Source organism: Leptosomus discolor, chromosome 8 (genome assembly GCF_034619465.1).
Source record: "Leptosomus discolor isolate bLepDis1 chromosome 8, bLepDis1.hap2, whole genome shotgun sequence".
NCBI classification, from domain to species: Eukaryota; Metazoa; Chordata; class Aves; order Leptosomiformes; family Leptosomidae; genus Leptosomus; species Leptosomus discolor.
The window spans coordinates 53,416,605-53,438,706 of record NC_141398.1 but is presented as its reverse complement, the minus strand read 5'-3'; the positions used below and the strand labels follow the sequence as shown (position 1 = coordinate 53,438,706).

At 36.4% G+C, this 22,102-nt stretch overlaps 1 protein-coding gene across 3 annotated transcripts in view; it reads right to left on the bottom strand.

Moving 5' to 3' along the window:
- CDH8 (cadherin 8) overlaps positions 1 to 21,605 on the bottom strand; it is a 134,778-nt gene extending 113,173 nt beyond the window's left edge. For 2 of the 3 annotated variants that reach the window (XM_086469162.1, XM_086469163.1), the window contains exon 1: positions 21,354 to 21,605. In XM_086469162.1, coding sequence (XP_086325288.1) covers positions 21,354 to 21,605 — 252 coding nt within the window. The remainder of the gene's footprint in view (positions 1 to 21,353) is intronic. The other variant, XM_086469164.1, reaches the window with a different exon arrangement.
- Positions 21,606 to 22,102: the final 497 nt, after the last annotated feature.

Below are 22,102 nucleotides of genomic sequence, written 5' to 3'. Positions count from 1 at the left end.
GGTAAGAAAGTGCTGGTTTTACCTACACTACACTAGTAGGCTCTTCTATCACTTCAAATGCAGCAATGTTCTTAGATATCTCATAATGCTATGTAGTAACAAAGTTCTGTCTACCTCTATGCTGAATAGCATTCTAAGAATCTCCCCAAATGCCTGTATGCACAAAGTTGCTCTTTGATGCTAAATTTTGATTTATATTTTAGTAATTTCTTTATTTTAAGAAAGGGAGTAGGGGAAGAACTCACATTATATTTGTTCACATGGAAAGAAAAAGCATTTTTGAGAAAATGAAAATTAAACTTCAAGAGCTTTGATATGTTTTATTCTTTTGATGCTTCCTTGTATTATAAAAACGGAAAGGAATTTTTATTTGATGCATATCTAAACTCCTTCAAGTTCTGTAGTACGTGAGTTTGAATTAAGTTAGCACTTTTGAAAGGCTAAGAAGTGCAACCATAGTTTAGCTCTGTTCAACCAAGCAGTGTCTGTTCTTTGAACTGACAGAAACCTTTAAATGCAAAAGCTTAGATAAGCTGATAAAGATGAAACCAACCACATCTGCAGTTACTTAGATCCAATTCAATTCAGCCCTATGATACCACAAATCTCAGATATTCTTGCACATTTTAAAACAGTATTACTGTGGGGTAGTAAATAATAAGCTTTCACGGATAATGAGATCTCAGACAAAAAGAGAAAAAATGCAAGATTACTTATTGGTTCCTGCTCCCCCAGCATGTAAATTGTTACAACCACAATAAATTCATTATTCTGAATTAAAAATCGTGAACAATTTTACTGAGTCACTGATTAGAAATCTCCCCTTTAACATGGAATGAGCTTTCCATTCCCGACATAAAATTAACCAGAACTGAAAAGCAACATGTTTTATACATTACTTTGTTGTTGCATTTACATTTGGCTGAGATCAAGCACTGCACATAAAGGAAAAAGAGGACAGTGGCATTACCCTGCATTCAGGCTTCCCTGTACTAGGAGCTCGGGTGAAATATGCAACGTGGGCTACTACAAACTATGGCTTACTTTCCAGGACAAAAACCAGATTGTTTGGTCCTGTTCCCTCACTCCTGAATTTCAGTCGCTGGAATGAAATACACTGATCAGACACCTTCTTTTCAGAGAGCAAAAAAGCTCTCTGTGCACAATGCCAGAACATAACTGGAATAGGAAATAGGAAATACTGCAGCTGTGTCACCTGAGGATTCTCAAACACCAGGACAGAAATGAATCCACACGATCATACTGGCCCATGGTGGCCAAATCAGTTGAGTAAACATCTTTTAGCAATCTGTCTGGCATTTTACCCTCCTTGTGGACACAAATGAACAATATAAACTCCAGACATAATTGGCCCTGCCATGCCCTTACCAAAGTCAATGCAACTCTGCAGTGCCAGCAAGTTTTAATTAAGAAAAAACCCAACAACAATGAGATTAAAATGTAAATTACAAAAAAAAACATTCAGGTAACTCCATGTTGGTTAAACTTTTTTCTATGTGGCCACCAAAAGCACACAGGTAATTTAGTATTTCAGACTGATTTTGCAAATAGATTAGTTGTTAATGTAAAATTGTTATGCAAATCATTTCAGGAGAAAACCATTCTGGGATACGGTCATGTGAAGAGGTCACATATGCAGAACTAAGCTTTGCCCAATTGATTTCTAATTACAAAATCAGAGGCTCTAGAGTTTGTGGTTAATAGCCCTTCCCTTTAGCCTCAAAAAATAAACTTACAGCGTGTGCTCACACATAAACACACATAAAACCCTTCTCATTGTTTTAGTAAGCAAGTATGTGTCCTGGCTTTGTTCAGCTACGAATGAATCAGACAGTGCCTCACTGAAGGCCATCTATGGAATTAAGTCTACAATGCCTCACTGATGGCCAGCTGTGATACATCAAATTTTTCCGTATAATAAAGCTACAATAATATCTGTTTGGGGAAGAAAAAAAAGCCATGGACAGATTTAAAAGGGCTGAATAAATTTAAATGCCAATATTGTATAATTACATAATTTTATGTTTTCCTTTGTAAAAAGATAGCAGCTAAGAGTTTCATCTATTTCATTCATTCATTCTTCAGCACCAACTGGTGCCTGTCAGGACATCTGAGTCTCGTGTCTCATTTCAGCTTTGTATGAAATTGGACAATTCTCAGGATGAAAGGAAGCCAAATAGTACAATTCTACTTACTAAGTGTGCTCAACATAAGGATCCTTTCTGAGTACATTCTGCACCTTCATCATAGACTAAAGTGGCATGAAGGTGAGTATACTTTGTAATAGAAACAAATTAGGAAAATCTTTAATATATGATGTGCAAGAGCATTTAATTCACAGGTCTACCTGTCTATTTTATACAACAGCTGTATACAGCGTACATGCATTGCATTTCAGAAACTGATGATTTCTTCTGAGTTCATAATTTTATAATGATAAAATGCTAGCACATGCATAAACACCATGAATCTTTTTCTTGGGGAATCGAAATCGTGTGATGTGCTGCGTGATTACTCAAATAATAAATTACTACTCCTCTTGACAAGAAGAGGAGAATTGTAATCTATATAACTTGTCATCTCCATTGCTGATATTTACAAACGAATGCATCTAATGATTTGGCTGCTAGAAATTTCACACTGTAATATTTGCTAAAACTTAGTCATCTTTATTCTTCCTCTCTAAATCTGTAAAAAAAACTAAAAGAAATCACAAGAAAACTACTTTTATAAAAGAAAACTATTTTCTTAGTAAATTATTACTTTCAGTTCTGGGCTTTATTTTCTGCTGCATTATTGCACTTGCACATCTATGACAGTCAGCAGAGCAGAGATGACATTTCTTGAAGAAATAGGTCTCTCCTTGCTCTGCTCCAGTCCTCTTATCACCCATTCAAAGTTACACAAAGTAATATGGAGAACAGTGCCATAAATTCAGTTGCATGTATCTGAGTAACAGGTTTTTAATCATGTACTGCTAGTAGACCAGCTTGCAAGCCAGCAGTCAAATCTTGCGGTGGCATCACCCACAGATGTTTCACAGAAAGTGAGACACAGGGAGTTGTCAACCCACTGTGAATCAATTTATTCATTCTCACCAACTCTCCAGTCAATTTCATCCTTCAAGGTGCAAATTAGAAATACAGATGTATTCTCTGAAAAGCTTTCCAGATTCAGGTTTTTAAAAGCAAGTTTAGAGCCTGTTGGCTCTCATCCATCATGGTATCGGTTTAATACTGGAGGAATACTTCCACAGGGTGCCGCATCCCCAACTTTGAAGCAAACTTTATAAACACATATTTATATCAGTATTTATGTCTCTGCAGACCTAAAGTCCCAAGACTTCACAGTCACAGTCCAAGACCTGGCAAAATACCTTTCAACTTCCAGCTCGTTCTACCACAAGTGGAAAGTGTAAAGTTCTAAGACTATACTATTGTCTTAAAATACATGTTTGACACTGTTAGTACCGGGGACCAGAATTTGGAGGACAGCAGCTACCCAAGACTACTGCACAACTGAGAAGGAACTTTAGTACATTTTAACTATGTTGAACAGTAAGATACCTTGCACTAATTCAAGATATATTCCATCTGCAGTGACCTGGAATAGAAGGTAAAAAGAAACTGGAAGCCGAGTCAAACTATGTAATAAAGTCATTACAGATCTGTGATGTGATGAGATGAACAACAACAAAGGATAAACAACAGTAAGTTACATCTGTTGCACACAGTCTAACCACTGATGAGTGGAACTGTGTTCTTGCAATTTGTATTTGCTGTGAGAACTTACACAAGTCAATATATAAATAAAACAATAAAAGTCTGTCAGGTTTTCTACTACTCTAATATTTAAAGATTTATTTTCTAACATTGTAGGGTGATATCAATAATGGTATAATACTAGTTTGACTGATAGAAAGTAGATCAAACTTACTTGCCTAATTAGGCCTCACCTTGGCCTAACCGTAAGCACGATGAAGAACGGACAACTAACCCCAGTAGGCTGCTCTGCTGCTTTGAGTTACTCAGTTCCAACATTGGTTTCTCTTGATAATGTATTTTGGAGGATGAAAGCAGAAGACTATGTAGGTAAGAAGCAGCAATGAAAATGCTTCATTCACAATATACTTGCTACCGTTTTTTATTTAGCTAAGACTGCTTGGAGCAAAATATTTCATTCTAGCTCAGAGAAAGACACAAAGCAGTACTTCACAGAAGTAAGAAATCATACACATATACAGTTCACATGTTCATTATTACCACTGAAATCTTGACTTGCTCTTGCAAACAGCCGTAGCATAGTGACTCAACCAGGATGAGCATCAGCCAAACCCAACCAAAGGAGGAAAACCAATGCATACATTTTTCATTTCATTTATGGCACAAGAACAAACACCCTACTCTGACCAAGACTTTCAAGAGTGTGAAGAATACGTGCTACAAAGGCTTTAGGGTGCTCCATGAATGACTGTTTCCTTTCAAGCTACAGAAAAGGTTGTAATGGCCTCTTCTGTCCCTAAGGAAACTTTTAAAGCCTAAACAGAATTTCAATAATATCTTTCAGATAGCATGAAATTGTTGCTATAAACCTAACTGCAGATGCACAGATTATATTTAAGCTATATTTTTAGAACAAAGAAGTCAAAAAATCAGTTTTTGAAGGGGTAAGCTTTTATCCAAATTAATAGGGCAGCACATGCAGCTGGTTGACTTACGGCTAATGTGGTACTTTTCAGAGCTTTTAACACACTTTGCTGATTGTTTGCTCAAGGCATATGGTTTGAATGAGCTGGGCAGTGCACAGTACAGCTGGCAGACTAGATATCAAAATCTGGCAATAAGCCTTAGAGTTATGTGTGACTAGGTATCAAATTTGCCTGAATTTTATGTTACGATTTCTACTGTATCAGTATAAATTTGAAGTTACTTCAGATTTCCACTGCAGTAGATGCCATTGCTTCCCATCTTGCAGGAATTAGATGTACCTGACCCATGTTGTGGAGAAATGGTCTTAAAAGAGCAAAAGCTTTTTTCTAGGGCAAAATAATTATGAAAAGCTTTTATTAAACAAACCCAGCATTTTCAAAATGGGCAAGTATAATTTTCTCTAGTGCACAGATTGGGAAACTGTGACAGGTGCTGTTCCAAATACACATTCATTTCAATCAAGCAAAGAATGGGAAGTATTTGGCAGCTTGTCTTGTTTTCACTATTACCTCCCATAACCTAAGTCAATGGTTTCAGCCTCAGCTCTGACATTCAGGAAGGTCTAACAAAACTCTCCAGCCATATCTGAAAACAACTTTTCTATTAATTTAATAAATGAAGCATCATTTTTAGACTCTCAGCATAATAAACTCTCATTTGAACTGAGTAGATTCATAAATTCATGCTGTTAAAAACTCTTTTCTTCAGAAACGGGCCAGCCTCCCATGGTGTCCATTCATATTCCAGTTCTGAACTGCAGGAGGGTGTTTGCCAGTCACAAGTATTCAGTTATTATTACAGAGTTTCCTTTACTGCTGCTTGAAAAGCCAATATAGATACTAAGAGTGACTCTCTCATCTCAGGGTACATACAACTGCATATTTCTGAGTATATATTCACAGTTTTTCAGTGAAGTGCATCACATTTTTATGCCACATGAGTTCAATGTAACGAATTAATATGAATACTAAGAGAAATATAGAGGCAAGCTCCCTGCTATAGACCTGCATGGCTCTGTAGAAGTTCTTTGTAATAAAATATGTGCTGTAATGCAAGTGCTTCACCGAACTCGAAGAGCATGTCAAGAACAATAGACCTTTTCAAGCAAAATAAACAAAATGGTACATAGCCTCTATTAATCCAAATATTACTAAGTTTAGAAAGAAGCGCATTTTCAGATATTCCTATTTCCAACAGTAAAAGTCTCATAAATTTTTGAAGTTTACTAATATATTAAATAACAATGAACAGCTGGACAATTTTGGGAAAATATATTTCAGTAAAAAGAAAAATTAATTCCTTTAATATCTCCCTTTTTGTTATTCCCACCCCCTAATCAGTCCTAATGGTAATAATACTGAACATGGGGTCAGCAGAGATATTCTACACTTGCACAAACTGTAAGTAAATAGTAAAGGATTTTTAATTTTTTTTTGGCATCTCTCAAACTTCAGTTTCCTTATCAACATAAAGGAATACAGAGTGGGAGAAAATTAAATATGAGAAAAAAAGGCTGCACATTCTTATAGTAGAAGTACTGCCATCAAGTTCTTTAATCTTTTGAAGATGACCCCGTGAATAATGAATAAAATGTCCAAAGGACATTGTTTTACAGGACAAAAAGATCCAAACACAATAAAAATGTCAAATATATTGAAGTTTGCGAAAGCTCATTGCAGTAAGAGTGAAGCACAATACAACTGGGAAGGACGTACATCACCATTTCTAGATCAGCAAACAGTACAATATGCTTGTACGAGTTCATGGAGAAGCTCTTTAGAAAGATGGCATGGCATGTGTTCTGACACATGTAACTGAGCTTGACACGCCTCTGGTGTTCCTGCTATGGCCTTTAGAGCATCTGTACTCTCAGGTTGTTTTTTCACTAATTTTAAATTGTAGTTTTAAAACCAAATACTTCATTCAGCCCTAAGACTCGACAAAGTGTACAAACATGTACTCCTTTACCTGCAAGGCCTGATTTACTGACATGCTCAAAGTACATGTAAGCTTCACAAGAGCAACTGAAACCCTGAAAAATATTAAAAGCAGCTATATACAAAATAGACTGAAGTACAGTTCAAAGAATATTAAGAGGAAATAAGGAATGTTAGAGGTCATCTCACCTACAAAGAAGAAGTGTCATCAGAGGATTAAAAAAATTGTATTTCCTAAGCAACTCTCAAGTCAATTAGCTACCAGGTCCACTTCAGGTCAATTATTTCGTATTAATATGGACATTAGCAGATAGCTTCTTAGATTCACAAAGAGACTTAGAAATCTACCAGCAGCTTTAGGCAACTATAGCTCAACTCTCTCTCTCTAGCCCTGAAACAACTAAATGCCTTTTTCCAGGTTTGTGCAAAAGCTGACAGCCGTCAGTTTGCATATATTTCAGTCTTCCACGTCACTTGGATGTAAAAATAGACACACCCTTTCACAGAGGGCCTGGTTTACAGATTCATGCAGCTAACTTTCAGAGAACACAGGAAACATGCTGACAAATTTCGTCATTCCACATTTTATTCATATATTTAGGCAGGTATTTGAAAATCCTTCCCCCCCAGACCAGAACATTGAACAGCAGCGTTCACCCCTCTTAATACCCTTCCCCTAGGTTATACTATTTCTCTTTAGCCTTGTTCTTTATTTCGCTCATTGAGGTTCAGGTTTTTGTGCAAAGGGAAGAACTTTAACAACCCCACCTCAGACTGTCAGGACCCCTTGAATGAATGCCCTCTCTTCTGGAGGAGGAATACTGGCCTGAGCTATGAGCCTAACACAGGAAAGGATCCATCCTGACTCTGTGTTAGAGGTACATTCTGCCTGGGCTGAAATTCCAAGCAGACAGGTGACCCGAGTTTGTTCTATCAGCAAATAAACTCAACAGGTTATCAAAACTGTTAGCCAAGTTACCTCATCTCCATTGCTGTTTTAACTCAGGTTAAAAGTGTAACTTTTGTATTGAGGGCTTTTCTTTTTTTTTAAATCATACTTGCACCAGATTTAAAAAGCCAATTACTGAATATCCCATTTTTTAAGAATGTTTTCACAGTAAATTAAGACAAGGATTAACAAACAACTCGCTAAGCAAATTATCTTAGAATTGAAGTGTAATAATTGGAAGAACTTAGTGGATATTTTCATGGTAATGCAAAATAGAAAAATCTTGGCCCAAGAACATAAAAAAAACAAATTCAGACCTCAATTACAAGGCTTTACATATGAAAGCCATGGAATAGTCTGGCCAACTGAAAGTGGAATTTAAAATAATACAAAATTTGGTCTTGGAGAATGAGCATATTCACACCACAAAATTCTTAATTACCAACACAAGCCTATTATTTCATTTAAATATGCAACTAATATCAAGCCAAACTTTTAAACTAGAACAGGAAAAAATATCTTCACTGGGAGATCTAGCACCTCCTTTAAAATAAGCATTGTGGAAATGACAGCTATCTTGCTGAGTTACACACTATCAGAATCCTGGTAAATTGTTTACAGCTGGAGTCTCGTATCATCTTTCAGTGTCATCATTCTCTGGGTTCTGTATTCATGAGGGCCCTTGATACCAAAATACTAATATAGAAATGAGAATATTCAATTCCACAACAAAAATAGAGATGGTAAGGTTTCACTGTAGGTCTACCATATACTAGCCTTGAAAGAGTCTGCTCTGCCTGAAACCAGTCCTTAGCTTTGTATCTGCAATTCTGTATGGCTTTCATTGTCTTCCATTTCAGCATGATTTACGTCAGAAGGTTTAGATTACATTAACTCTTCTACAGTGTATTGCAACCAAGATGATTCTAAAGACACGCTGACTTCTGTCTTCCCAACCCCCCGCCCCCATTCACGTTGCTCAGCCGAATTAGATAAAACCTATATCAAGATGTGGTTTTGAGTCCTAAGTGGGAAAAAAAAAAAAAAGATTTAGAAAGGCAGTAAATTCCTGCTATAAGCCAGCATTTAAATAATATATTAGACATATCTATATATACACACACACACAGATACATAGTCAGACACTTAGACTAATATATATATTCCCCTGCAGTTCTGTATTAATCAAATGGAATACCCTGTAGTAGAAATACAGTGCTAATAACTCAAAATAGCACTTCTGTTAGAGTTACCTTGTACAAGCTTATTTGAGTTCTAATTGTGTGCTGAAATTCTCTCTTTTAATGCCTAGGTCTATTTGAAGGTTAGCTTTTGGTCCCATGGAGATAAAGGAAAATGTGCCAACATTTGAGAGATTTGATTACCTGTATAAAATTATGCTTGCTCATTTTTCCTAGGCAAGACACTCTTGGGTAAAGTTATATTAAAGAGGGAATAGAAGTAGTGTACATCCAAAGAAAATATTTTCCAATTATGTTTCACAAGATGTAGAAAATATTACTTGTTATAGAGGATTATGAATGAGATAATTACTGAGAGCCTAATGTACCTAAAGCTACAATGAAGGAGAGAGAAAAACATTAATAAGTGGTTATTGACTGTTCTTCCTGCTCTTTGTAATAAAAGGCCAGAACAGTACCAAGGACAAACCTTTCCACAGTGTTGCTGCGGTACGTTATATACAAGAATACCTTTCCTACTTACATGCCCATCATTAATTCCTATAAATGAAACCATATCAGCTTTTATTTAACACCCAAAACACTTTATGCCTCCCAAGCTTAACAAGAATTTTTTCATATTGCGTCAACTGAAGAAATTTGGAAATACATAGGCTAAATTTTTCCTCTTTTAAATAATGTCATTTCACACATTGCTAATGAGCAAGCTACACTTCTGAAAGAATCCAGATTAATGTTAGGTTGGTAAGGTACAGAATGACATAAGACTCTGACTTTTAGAAAATAAAGTACGTTTCATTATCACTTTTTGATTCTCCAATGAAATAAATGATAACTCAATTATTTCTGAGAAGCCCTAGCAAAGAATATTTGAGCTTCCACATACAGTGTTTCAATACAGGTGCGATCAACAGGGAAGATTATAAAAAAAGGATTTTGGGGTAGCTCTTTTCCTGCTGCAAAGCAGAACTTGGTATGCCATTCAAAATCACCTTTGGTGCATTTTTTTTTTTCAATTTTGACTCACAAAACTGCTGCACCAAGCGTGAAGACAGAGCCACTACAGAAAAGGTTAACAGTATTTCTAAAAGAATGACAAAGGAGGTGAACATTACAAGGGTCAATCTACATGGAGAAGAAGCTGTGTGAGTGCTGTGGCTTTCTTATGATGCTACAGTTGTTAATTCCAGAAAAAGCAAGTTTCACTAATGAAACACACGCCCTACCGATTATCATGGTACCCTCTTCTTAACAGGAACCCTTTTATTATTCTCTTAGATACAGATACCAACCTCTGCATATGCACAACACACACACACCAGTTTTCATCTCAGTGTAGTCACTGCTTTTTCTTTCATCTCTTTGCCTCCACCAGACACTGCATAAACTGTATATAAGGCTTTATATTAAGTACATTAGGACAGACTTGAGCCTAGTGACTTTACTAACAAAATTTGGAATGAATTTGACCTATTGGATCTGAAGCAACTGAAAGTATCTGGGAGGCTGGACCCCTCAAAATTATTTTTATCAGCTAAAAGCAGTACTGCAAAGCATACAGCTTCTCAAAGAAGAAATTCAGGCTCTAACAGAACCTATCATGGGGCATAATAAGGACAAACGACTTGTCAATTAAGAAGCTGAGAAAAGAATAAATTAAGGATTAACTATTACCGGATTATTGGTCTCCCTGACAATTCTTAAACAAATGATCTTGAGAGATTTCTTTTGATAGCGTCTCATGGGGGCAATGAAACACATGAGTGCCTTAAGACTGTATCATGGGTATTACAGCAGGAAGGTCACCAAGCAAAGAGACTCCTGAGGTCAGTTAGTTTGTCCTAAACCAGCCTAGATCCTCCTGCGCTGTGGAGGTTCTTGGAGCTAAATACAAAATGGACTCTCAGATGAGTCAGTATTTGTATTCTTCCAGGCTGACAACCTGCCTGCCTAAAGTGACCTCAGACTTTCCTCTCACACAAAAACTACCCTTGGAAACTGATCCTTAAGACAAAACAGAGCTACATTTGCTGCTTTAGAGTGGGGAAACGATCTCTTGTGTTTTCCAGTCTTTCTCCAATTTGCAGAATTTACAAATGTATTCCTGATTCTGCACAGGAGATGTCAGCTGGAATAAATAATCATACCATGTTTTTTTTTTTCACTTTACAAGTATGAAACGCATACATTTCACAACACATTCAAAGCACTGCAGTGAACTTGTCTCAGAGTAGGCCTTCAGCCTGAGTAGTAGAGCAAAATTTTGCTTTACCCATCAGACTTTGTCCCACATAGAATTGTCTATTACAATATTTGTGCAGAATGCATTTGATTTAGACAGAAATCTACTCACAAAAGGTTCCCTTAAAAATCCAAATATTTATTTATGCATATATACTGCTCAATTCCTAGCATTCCTTTGCTTATTGGTAAATTGCAGTAACTAGCAGGTGGTCTTCTGGAGCGACAGAATTGAGATCAATTACAAAATGGTTACTTAATGGGATGATCAGTGCAGCTTCCTTCTACACACAACGAGAGCCCAATTCTGCCTAACAATTTAAGAGTGTTTGTCATTTCCTTTCTTCATTTTTGAGGTAATGTAACTCCATCATGTCAGTAAGCCTTACATTCAACATATTTTAAGTGTACATATATTTGTTATTATATCACATTTAAGTTACTCATAAATTGCAGAGGACACATCTCTGACAGAATGTCCCACACATTCACAAAGTGATCACATGGTTTCTTAGACTTGTCGATAATATTCAGTCTTTATACCTTGCGATACCATTACTGGCTAGTGGGAGCCAGCACTGTCTACAGAAATTACCAGCAAATCAGGAAGCTTGTCCCCTGGCAATGCCATGGGCTTGAGACATAATTGTGGACACTGAAAATTACTTCTCTGCCCACACCACCCTTCTGCATTTGTATTTTCTTCCTCAGTTACAGCCTGCATAGCCTATTTAGACAGTAACAACTCTGAGGCAGGAATTGTCTTCTACTCAAGAAAACAGATAAAAATTTTAGCTAAGGCTTCTTAATTCAAATGGCAGCATATGCTGCCACTTGGTGTACCATTCCTCGTTTACTGTAGTTCAGTTTATAAAAATGCCCTCCATGTATGCTTTGAGGGTATATACCATGTTTTGAAAATTCGCACAAGAAATAAGTCCACAGTGCGATTGCCTTAAAAAATCCCATGGCTTAAATCTCAATTCAGTCTGTAAATCTTTTCATGCCAAATAAAATCCTGGTATATGCTTTAAATGTTTTAAGTAACTTCTGTTTATTCATATGAAAACTCAACAAAAAGTAAAAAAGTCTCTGTATATTTAGATCAGCACCTGCTCTCAGTTAATCAAATACTCTAACAAGTACGTGGGTTATCCAACAAAATAATCAAAACTCATTAACTAGCAGAAATAAACTAAGAAATCTGAAATATTGTGTTGGCATTAAGTCTTCTGTCAGACGATTTTGCATGAAGGAAGAAACAAACATTTTGCCTCTGGACATTGTATTTTCTTGGATGAGAAGACAGCAACAGGAATTGCAAAGTGTGCCAGTGGTCTACATCAAATGCTTTAGACTGCATAATAATTAGAGAAAAGGTTGCCTGCAAAACACACAATTAAAAAAAAGAGTGAAAAGGAAAAAACATGTCAGTAAATGTATTTATAAAAATTAATCCTGTAAAAACATGGTAGATTTTCATTAAGCTATTTGAATTGAGTTATATCAGATTCTGAGTCTTTTGCATCATGCTTTAATATACAGAATCATGTGTCATCAATTATGTTGCAGATTATCCCAAACTAATTAAAAAATAAGGGGTTTTTTTCCCCATTCACTTTAATATCCTGATTTCTTAGGTTGGGTGTATAACATGTCATAGCTCTTAAAGATGCTTGTAGCTTGATGACCTTAGAAAATAATGTGATAGAAGAGCTATGGTTTGATTCAATTCCTCTGTCCTCTGTGTACTTCACATCTGGATGCCCACCACCAGTTCTGCATATACTAAACCTCACCTTTTCTCACTTGGTAACAATACCCCTATTGTATGTAAGCAGTTCTCTCAGCAAGGGAAAAGAAAATCAGAGAATATGGTTTCTGGATTTAAACCAGCAGATAACTAGGACACTCTGAACTGCTAAGAAATACCTTTTGCTGGTTCTACCTACAGCTGAGCTCCTTGCCTCCAGTGATCCTCTCTGAGTCAGTCTTTTACTTCACTACATTCCCCCTCATTGAGGCGATCTAACAGCAAAGCGCAGCACATCAAGTTGAAATACAAACCTTCAGCTTTGCTTTTATTCACCAGGGGCTGGGTGCATAACAGTTACTGAGCTCAGACCTTGAAACAAGAAAAGGGATTTCTTATGTTGCTCCTAATGACTCCTCCGGTTAATTCAGGAATGGCATTGAGTCTCCAGGGAGAGCTACACTTACTTTTTCTTAGCTGCTGGCACGACTGCTGTAAAAAAAAGGCTTTGAAAGAAATTATGGAAAGGGAATCTTTACATTAATAGAGAGTCTTCAGGAAAAATGAAAGTTCTGTATTACTCTATGCTACTACAGGTGTGCCTCAGGGATCACCAAGAGGCTACTCAGATACATAAATATTTGGCTTAAATATCTTCAGGAAAATTATCTACATTTTTTTCAATGCCACATGCCCCACACATTGCATTCAAATAATAGTTACCTTCAAACACTGCCTAAAATACTTAGTGCACCAAATTACTTCTGTAACGAAGCTGACTGCTTCACATCCAGATTACATTGCACAGCACCAACGTCCCTGGCTTTGTCCAAAAAAACCCACCAAAAAACCAAACAAAAGACCCTCAGCTGTGAAGTCCTTGGTCTGTTGCACAACACATTATGCCTTCTTTTTCATTCTTTCACTTTACTAGAATAGGAGAAAAACCCAACCTTTTAATACAGAACTTTCAAGAAACAAAATTTATGCAAACTCTTTACCGTTCTTTTCACATGCAAACTGATTTTTCTTGTGATTACTGTGAATCTGTATTTATTACATCCTAAAAATACAGAGCTGTCCACCAGCTAAAAAGCCAATCTTTCTCAGATGTAATTCAGTATATGAGGTATCACCCACTACAGCTCCAGAGCTCTTACTGGAAGCCTGCAGACACTAAAAGACTTAGTCCCAAAGCATTTCTCATTTTAATGCAAAATTATTTTTAGGGTTTTCATTACATGAATCCTTGGCAAACTGAGGAACATCATACCAGCACCTGAAAACAATACATACACCCCCTCATTTTACTTGTTGAAAGGCAACACGTTCTGTCCCTTTTGGGGAGTCACTACTACCTGATGCTTTTCAGTAGTCTAGGGGAAATATGTTTGTCAAGTTCAGAAAGGACAAAGTTTTAGCAAAAAACACCATCACAATTGGCACTAATTGGTAGTTAAATTGACAACTGGAACTGAAGCACCCTGACAGCACCAGAGGTGGGCCCTACAGGTAGAAATTGAAAACCATTTACTAAAGCAATGTTGGAAAGACTAAACGATCATAGGACATCTGCAGAATATCATGTGGAGGGTCTACTTAATTTTTCATACTGTCACTTCACTATTTTGCACGCATACTTGGAAAACATTTCAATTCATTGTGACAAAGATAAAGTGTTTCGATCAATATCTTGAACAACAGTACACAAGCTTCTAATTCTTCACAAACAAGAAAAAATTCACAATGTAAGCTACTTTTTTTCAGAAGCTCAGAAGTCTTTGTGGCTTCAGAAAATTATGACAAGGAAATTAAAGCAAATATTGTTAAAGTAGCATCAAGGGATCCAAATGCCTAAGCACACACAGTGGTCATGTGCACCATATACATCATTCTTTTTTAAAAAAAAAAACACAAACAAAAAGCCAACAAAACACCCCAACGCAACTTTTTGAAGTTATTGTACACCTATTGTCTATGAAGTCTAAAACTTAAGATGCAAATCTCATCACAGAGGTGTTTCCACTTCAGTAAAGAAAATACAGATGGCTCACAAGGTGCCTGGTGTTTTGCAGGTTGACCCTTTATTATACAGGGTTCATAAGTAAGTTGACGTTAGAACGCATTCCTTAAAGGTGCTTTCCACATTGGTGGCCTATACTGCTACGTGCCTCTTTTTTACTCTGTTCTTTAATAGCATGAGGCAGAAATAGAGGAGGCATCTGATGAAATGCCTCCTTGAAGTTATTACTAGTCCAGCTCTATTAGCCGATACAAAAATGCTTTAAGCCATGACTCAACTTAAATTGTGTTTATATCGTGCCCCCAGATGAGGGAGCGTGAAAGTATTCAACCTTACTCAGTGATACTCCTAGAAACACACTGAAACAAGATTTTAGAGTCTGAAGATAAATCTTCTTCGTTAACTCTAAGAGAAATCAGTAAAACGATTTTTACATTGTATTACAAAATGTGGACACTGTTGTCTCACTTCAGTCAAACTGCCCTTGTTTAAATTTTTATGTTCCAAGAAGAAATTTCTTGGAACTCGTATGTAGTTACAAAGAAACAAAATTTGTGCAGACTTGGGAATATTTCTTTAAAACCCACTACTTTTATCAGGCTTCTATAAAATGTTGTATCCTGTATTCATTGTCTTCGCAGGAACATTTAATTAAGAGTTTTTCTCTGTGCTACTTATACTCCTGCTTACTAAGCCGATTTAGACCATGTACAGGGGAGCATTCTATGAAGTGCACAGTCATGTCTTCTCCTTCAGAAGCACACGAAAGGCAGGGGGAATTAGTATTTTCCATAAAGAATACAGTAGCAAAATAAATGATACATTTCAGCTTCTCGGAGTTTATTAAACATAAGTAGAAAATTAGTGTATAATTATGGTTGCAAAACAACAACAAAAATCTAGGGCTCAGAAAGCAATGTTGACTTTGCAACATTTCAGATATTGAATATTTTATGGCATGCATTTAAATCACAGATAGCAAAACATACATGTGTATATTAGAAGGAAAAGAGAAGAATCTATATAATATGGTGTTCCGATTTCTGTTGTTCTGTGAAAACTTCATGTATTAATGTAGGACCACATTATACCCTACAAAACCTGTGCTAGGGCTATATTACACCTATATTTCACAATGATGTCTTCCATTCAGGGAAACAGCATGTAATCCACCCCTAAAGTCATGACAGCCTTACTTATATACATTTCTGGTTTGCATCACTTGAGCACAAGAGTGTTTTCAGGCAGCCATTATAACCACAAGCTCAATGCAGGAATGAAAAGGAAAACATATGGAAAGAACCTGTTTAATTAAAACCTTATTTACTTTGCATATACGTATCACTTCTACTTCAATGGAACTATGTATAATTTTAAACAAGTAAGATTTTACCATTTCCTTGTTAAGAGATAAAATGTACGTTGGCAATGAAATCAAAGATTGCATAAAGCATGTATAATGTAGAACATACAGCTTGAAGCTATTTATAAGTGCTCTCTGCATTTCCAGGTTCAGTTTTTACAGTAGCGCAGCCTGAAGCACTTAACTGTGAAAACATGATCTCTCTCTACTGCTCCTCCTACAGGAAAACTATTTCTCCTCTAAAGGCATGAACCTAAGCCCCATACATGAAGGGAAAAACTTCCATGGCTCTAAAAAGCAGAAGTTGCCTAGCTCCGTCATCCTACAAGCCATACAAAAAAAATCTGCATTTAACAGAGCAAAGAGACACGCATCATGTAACTCAGAAGCGAGGAAGAAAAACCCCACAGTCACAGATTAAAAAAAAAAATATATATCTACCTGAGACTCCACTACACTAAAGAACTGGCCTGGCCACGTTCTTTCTGAGTCTCAGTAACTCAGTCTGGTTTGTTTCCTCCCCTGTCCAGCCTTTTCAGAGCAACTTCTCAAGAGCCAGCACAGCTCTTCAACCCACCACATGCCACAGGTGTGACATAGCAGCTGTGCCTGCGACAGAGGCACCGGTCTGCCCTGGCCTGCTCATTTTACAAATGTCTTGTCACAGAGACTGTGTGCAAAATACGCGATATATTACTGTGGGATTGCAAATAAGCAAATTCAAAAAAGTCTTGGGAAGGTTCCGGGAGAAACTGGGGAGTTCCGCCAGAGGAGCGATATCACAGAAACAGCACTGATCGGACTGACCGTCAGGGGATTGTTGTGTCTGAACCTAACTGATTCAGTAAGTGGCAAGTCAGGGAATATCAAAAACCAACCAACAAACCAACCCCAAACCAAAACAAAAACCAAACCAAAAACCACCCCAAAACTGAAAAAACCCCACCTTTTGTCATCTTCATTCCCCCTTTTGTTCTCTTCATGCATTGTACTCATAAACAACAACTGTTAACACATTACCCAACCCAAATCTTTGCTTAAAAAACGTCTATTAAAGCAGGTCCTATCCTGTTCAAAACATTACAAATGACACATGTTCATTAAAACAGGAGCTACAATTATATACCCAAAACCTAATGCTTTTTAACTCTGTTACCTATTTCATTGTGAATTCGGCTGCTGCCTCCTGTGGCATTTGCTACACCACAGACTTCACAGCACATCTGCCATGGTGCTATAAATGCATGCAGAGGAGACTGAGAAAATGCAGCAGTGTATATCAAGTAAAAGTTCTGTCTAACTAATCAAGTCCACAGGGACAGCATGCAGTGTCACAAGACATATCACTCTACACTTGAATGAGGTTGTCAGCCACTGGGAGGCCTGCAAACTGCTGACAGCGATATGCAGTATATGGAGACTTCTAAAGTAGACGCAGTAGCTCTGTAAAGTACGTACCTGTTTCTATGGATGAAGACAAAAAAAAAAAAAAAAGAAGTATGAAAGGGTATTTGTAAATCTATCTTTCTGTATTACATTGTCACGAACAAAACAAGCTCATTTGAAGTATGTCACACAAACATGAAAAGGTTACTTCGTAGGTTTCTCAAAATGTATATATACATTTCTACATGTACAGATCAAAACAATATGGCATTTATTTCAATACTGTGTGTCAAAATAATTGCAGTGTTAATACAGACAAAAAAGAAAAACTGGCATGTCTGTAGCATTTTCTAGAGAAATCTCATGAAGTCAGAAATCATTCTAAGTACTCATACACTTTTTTACAGATATATGTACTCAAGTAGAGCTTCTTTTTTGTTTAAGCTTGATCCTACTGGATATGACAAAAACTGACATTAAAAGTGCATATTGTTCCAAATCATTGTAAGAATTTCAAGAATGAAAGCAAAGGACCTTCTCCTGTCCTTTACTCAAGTCACTGAAGAAAATCACCATGCTTTAAGAAAGAAGTCACATTAAATTCTCCTATTAGGATTCTTTCATTTATTAGAGTAAATACATTGGGAATGCATTTATTTATATTCATGCAGAATAGCAATAAGTAAGTACCTTTGAAGAGTGTGCAGTTGCATCGCAACACTTAAAATTCTGAAGAAGGGTCTTTATGCCTAGAGCTGTCCCTCCTGGAAAAACTGAGCAGCCTAATAAAAGATATTGTATATCTCTGTAAAACCTTGATAAGCTTTCTCTGTACTTCAGAAACTTTGGTATGAGATCTTTCCAACTAACAGTAAATGCATAGGCTCTATATTCAGGCTTTTATTTAGAAAGTGATTTGTATTCTGTTTATATTTATTATAACTAAGCTCAATTTTCAGTTTTATTCTGCTGATATATATTTCAATTCCATTAGAATTAAATGCTCCTACTCAGTACCTTTCCACCCACTGACATAAAAAAAGGTTATTTAAGTATCAATGTTATTCTGAGCAGTTCTTAAGAGCTGAATTTTCAGTGGGCTTTTATTTGAGAACATACATCAAGTTCTGCTTGGGTGTGTATTATTCCTGTTTGTGCAAAAACTTATTTTTGTATTTACTCTCTATAGCACCTAATTACATGTTTGCACAAATCATACATGACTATGAAAACTACCATGTACACGCTACAATAGCATAAAAAGAGATGAAAACTGCAACCAAAACCTACATAATTAGATTTGCTTCAAAAATGTTCCCTTTGAAGCAATTCACTGTCCAATAATAAATTTGCTTGGAGATTATACTAGTACTGTGTAAAAAGCACATATAAGCAACTTGGCCTCTGTAATGGCACAGATGCGCATCTATGTCCAGAAAATGCAGCAAATGGGTGGCATACATGTTTGGCATCATTCTCTCCATGCTATTAATCATCTCTACATTAATTCACTATATCATATTTTACAGAATGCCTGTCATTCAGAAAAAGAAAAAAAGAAAATCAAGGTAAGATATAGGGCAGAAAAAGTGTTGATAAAGAAACTCACAGAATGAAGGAGATACCCCAAGTGTGCAAATCCTTTGGCAAGGGGTAAAACTGAAAGGTTGGAGGAAGAGCATAAGTCGAAAAGAGACGAGGAAGAACTAGGTTAAGTGCAAATCCACTGTCAGTTCTGAAAAGGAGGTTATTTTTCATTTGAAAAGGATAAGAAACCAGTGGGGGTGACAGAGGACAAACCATAGCCCAACTTCATGGAGAATAAGAGCATTTTGCTTGCAACATTCTGTATATCTTTAAATTTTGGGAAGAAGGATTTCAAGAACTATAATTGAGCGAGTTGCTGCTTTATAGTCAGGAAGGATTAAGAGCAGCTCTGAAAGATGTGGAGTACCTCTGTTCCCACCAACTACAGCAAAGTTTGAAAGCACCCATAGTACTCGTAAACCTTAGGAAAGAAAAAGAAGTCAGAAATACAGATGATTTTTCGGGAAAGAGCAAAAAAATACAAGAATTGCAAGAATATTTTAAGACATTTTCATGAATAAACCAAGGATTTCTCCCTATGGGAGCAAATTTCACTTTTTGCTCATTTCCATCTGTATCATGCAGTGTTTTAATTATGCAGCAGTCTCAACAAATAGATCCATCACAGCATTTTAGAGTAGCTAATTCTATTCAAAACACCAGCAGAAGATGGGATAATGTCTATTGGTTTGGCTTAGTTTAAACCACCCACTCCTATTCACTAACGACTTGAATAATTCAGGATATTACATCCACCAGAAAAACCCTAATATTGTACAAATATAAAGACTTGGATACACCCTGAAAAAACAAAGTACAAACTCGAGATTCTCCCAGCTACTCAAAACCAACTCAAAATAATTTTAAAAGCTTGCTCAAACTATTATAAAAGAATGGGTTGGATAAGATATTTTAAGAGCTGAAATAAGCATATCACTCACTCTCTGAAATTGAGATATGTTGCTAACCACAGAAAACCAAATGAGAACAGATATATAACACCTGATATACATGTAAATTAACACAGTGCTCAGAAGTCACTGGATATAAAGCTCATTACACTTTCTGACCCTAAGTTTCAACCGGAAAGTGGCTACACTAGAGAAAATTTAGGAATGCACTTGATCTGTGTTCTCTTCAATAACAGATATAGCTATTGACAGTTCCTATATCATACTATACACTATTCATTTACCCAGAGAACTTCCAAAATTACCATGACATTAACTGACACCTATAATTTCTGTTCTCTGGATTTTATTTTTTTTTTTACTCAACTTCAGTAGCCAGGTAATACGACAATAATGTACCTCGTTATTCAAAGGGAACTGAACTTTCAGAATAAACAATCAAGGTATTTGTAGCTGCTCACTACAGGCCAAACATGCATTTAGGAAGAGATAATTCTTTTCTAAGGATAATTCTAAAGATAATTCATTCCTGATGAATACAGATGGCCCATGAGCTCTTTTTAGAGAACGTACAAGGCTGATTCACTGACTGAGGGTAATATGCTCGGCTACAGAGTAAGCTAATGCATGGCAAAAAACAAAGATTTAATGAAACAGGCAAGCCAGGACTCACAGAAAAACATGATAATTTTCCTTGTGTTATCTTCCTAACTTTGGAAGTAAATTATGAAATCTGTGCCAACGATGTTATTTCACGTGTGTATGTATCAGGACCTCCCTATAAACTAGTACCCCTTAATTTGCTGTACACCACATTCCACTTTTTGTTTTTGTTTTCAAAAATTCTCAGAGCATAAATAAATTCTGTGTAATCAGGCTGGAGATAGAAAATGACAGTTAAGTGTAACAACCTTTTTGAATGAATGTGCAGGAACATGTGTTGAATGAACAGGAACATGTTACAAAAAAGCCGCTTTGGTGAAAATCTTCAGCTGACAGAGGTAAAGAATGGTGACTGATGATATTAAAGGATGGATACATGTTTGTGTATTTTTGCCAAATATGTATAATTTTGTTGTAAATAGCAGGTCAACTGACCAGGAAACCTTGAAATGAGGTACACATAAAGCACAAATGTATGGATACTAGAGAAGAATTTCGGAATAACAGAGCATCTCAAATATGAATTTCTTGGAAGAGCCCAAAGGACTGAAGACCTTCACATGCTATACATTCACATACTCAGAGACAAAAACCAAATTTCGCCTTACCCGGCCAACTAGTATTGGTTCAGGTCCAGAAAATTCTTCTAATACAAACATTTGATTCCAAACCCAGCCTCTCTTGGAACGGTTCAAAACTCTTTGTTCTTCAGTTAGCCTTTTTAGTCCTGTACTGGATCCACTTGGTAATACTTGAGATTGATTCATTGGAGCCATATAAATGGAAGGAAGGACAGTGATCCATAATATTATTAATGGAGTCCATGTATCCATAAGCATTTCCGTTAGTCTTTCTGGCATTGTACCACAAGCTACGCAAATCACCACAGAAATGAAATTATTATTTTGCTTTCCTCCAGACTGTTGCAATCCAATTCATCATGCAGTACAGAACATTTACTTACAGCTCCTCCATGTGTTTACAGCACAGTCAATGTAAAAATAGCTTAGATTATAAAAACATGATCCATTGAGTTTTCCAGTCATTAAAGATTCCTGGTGGGGGGGAAAAAAAAAGGGACTCAAATCAGTGACTAAAGAACTTAGGAAAGCATTCTGAAAGATCTTTTACATCACAAACAAGCATTATTAAGTTTTAAATTTGTAGTACATAATATTAGTGCATATTAAACGGGTTTTAAAAAAAATAAAGTGATTCTGTGAATTCCTTCGTTGCCTGAAATAGTGACAGAAGGCCCAGATAAATGATTACACACAGTCAAGAAAACATTTTACTTGCAGTTTGTCTTAGGGTCTTAAGAAGCTCCTGGCCTCCTTGCTGGCCTGTACTTTTTATG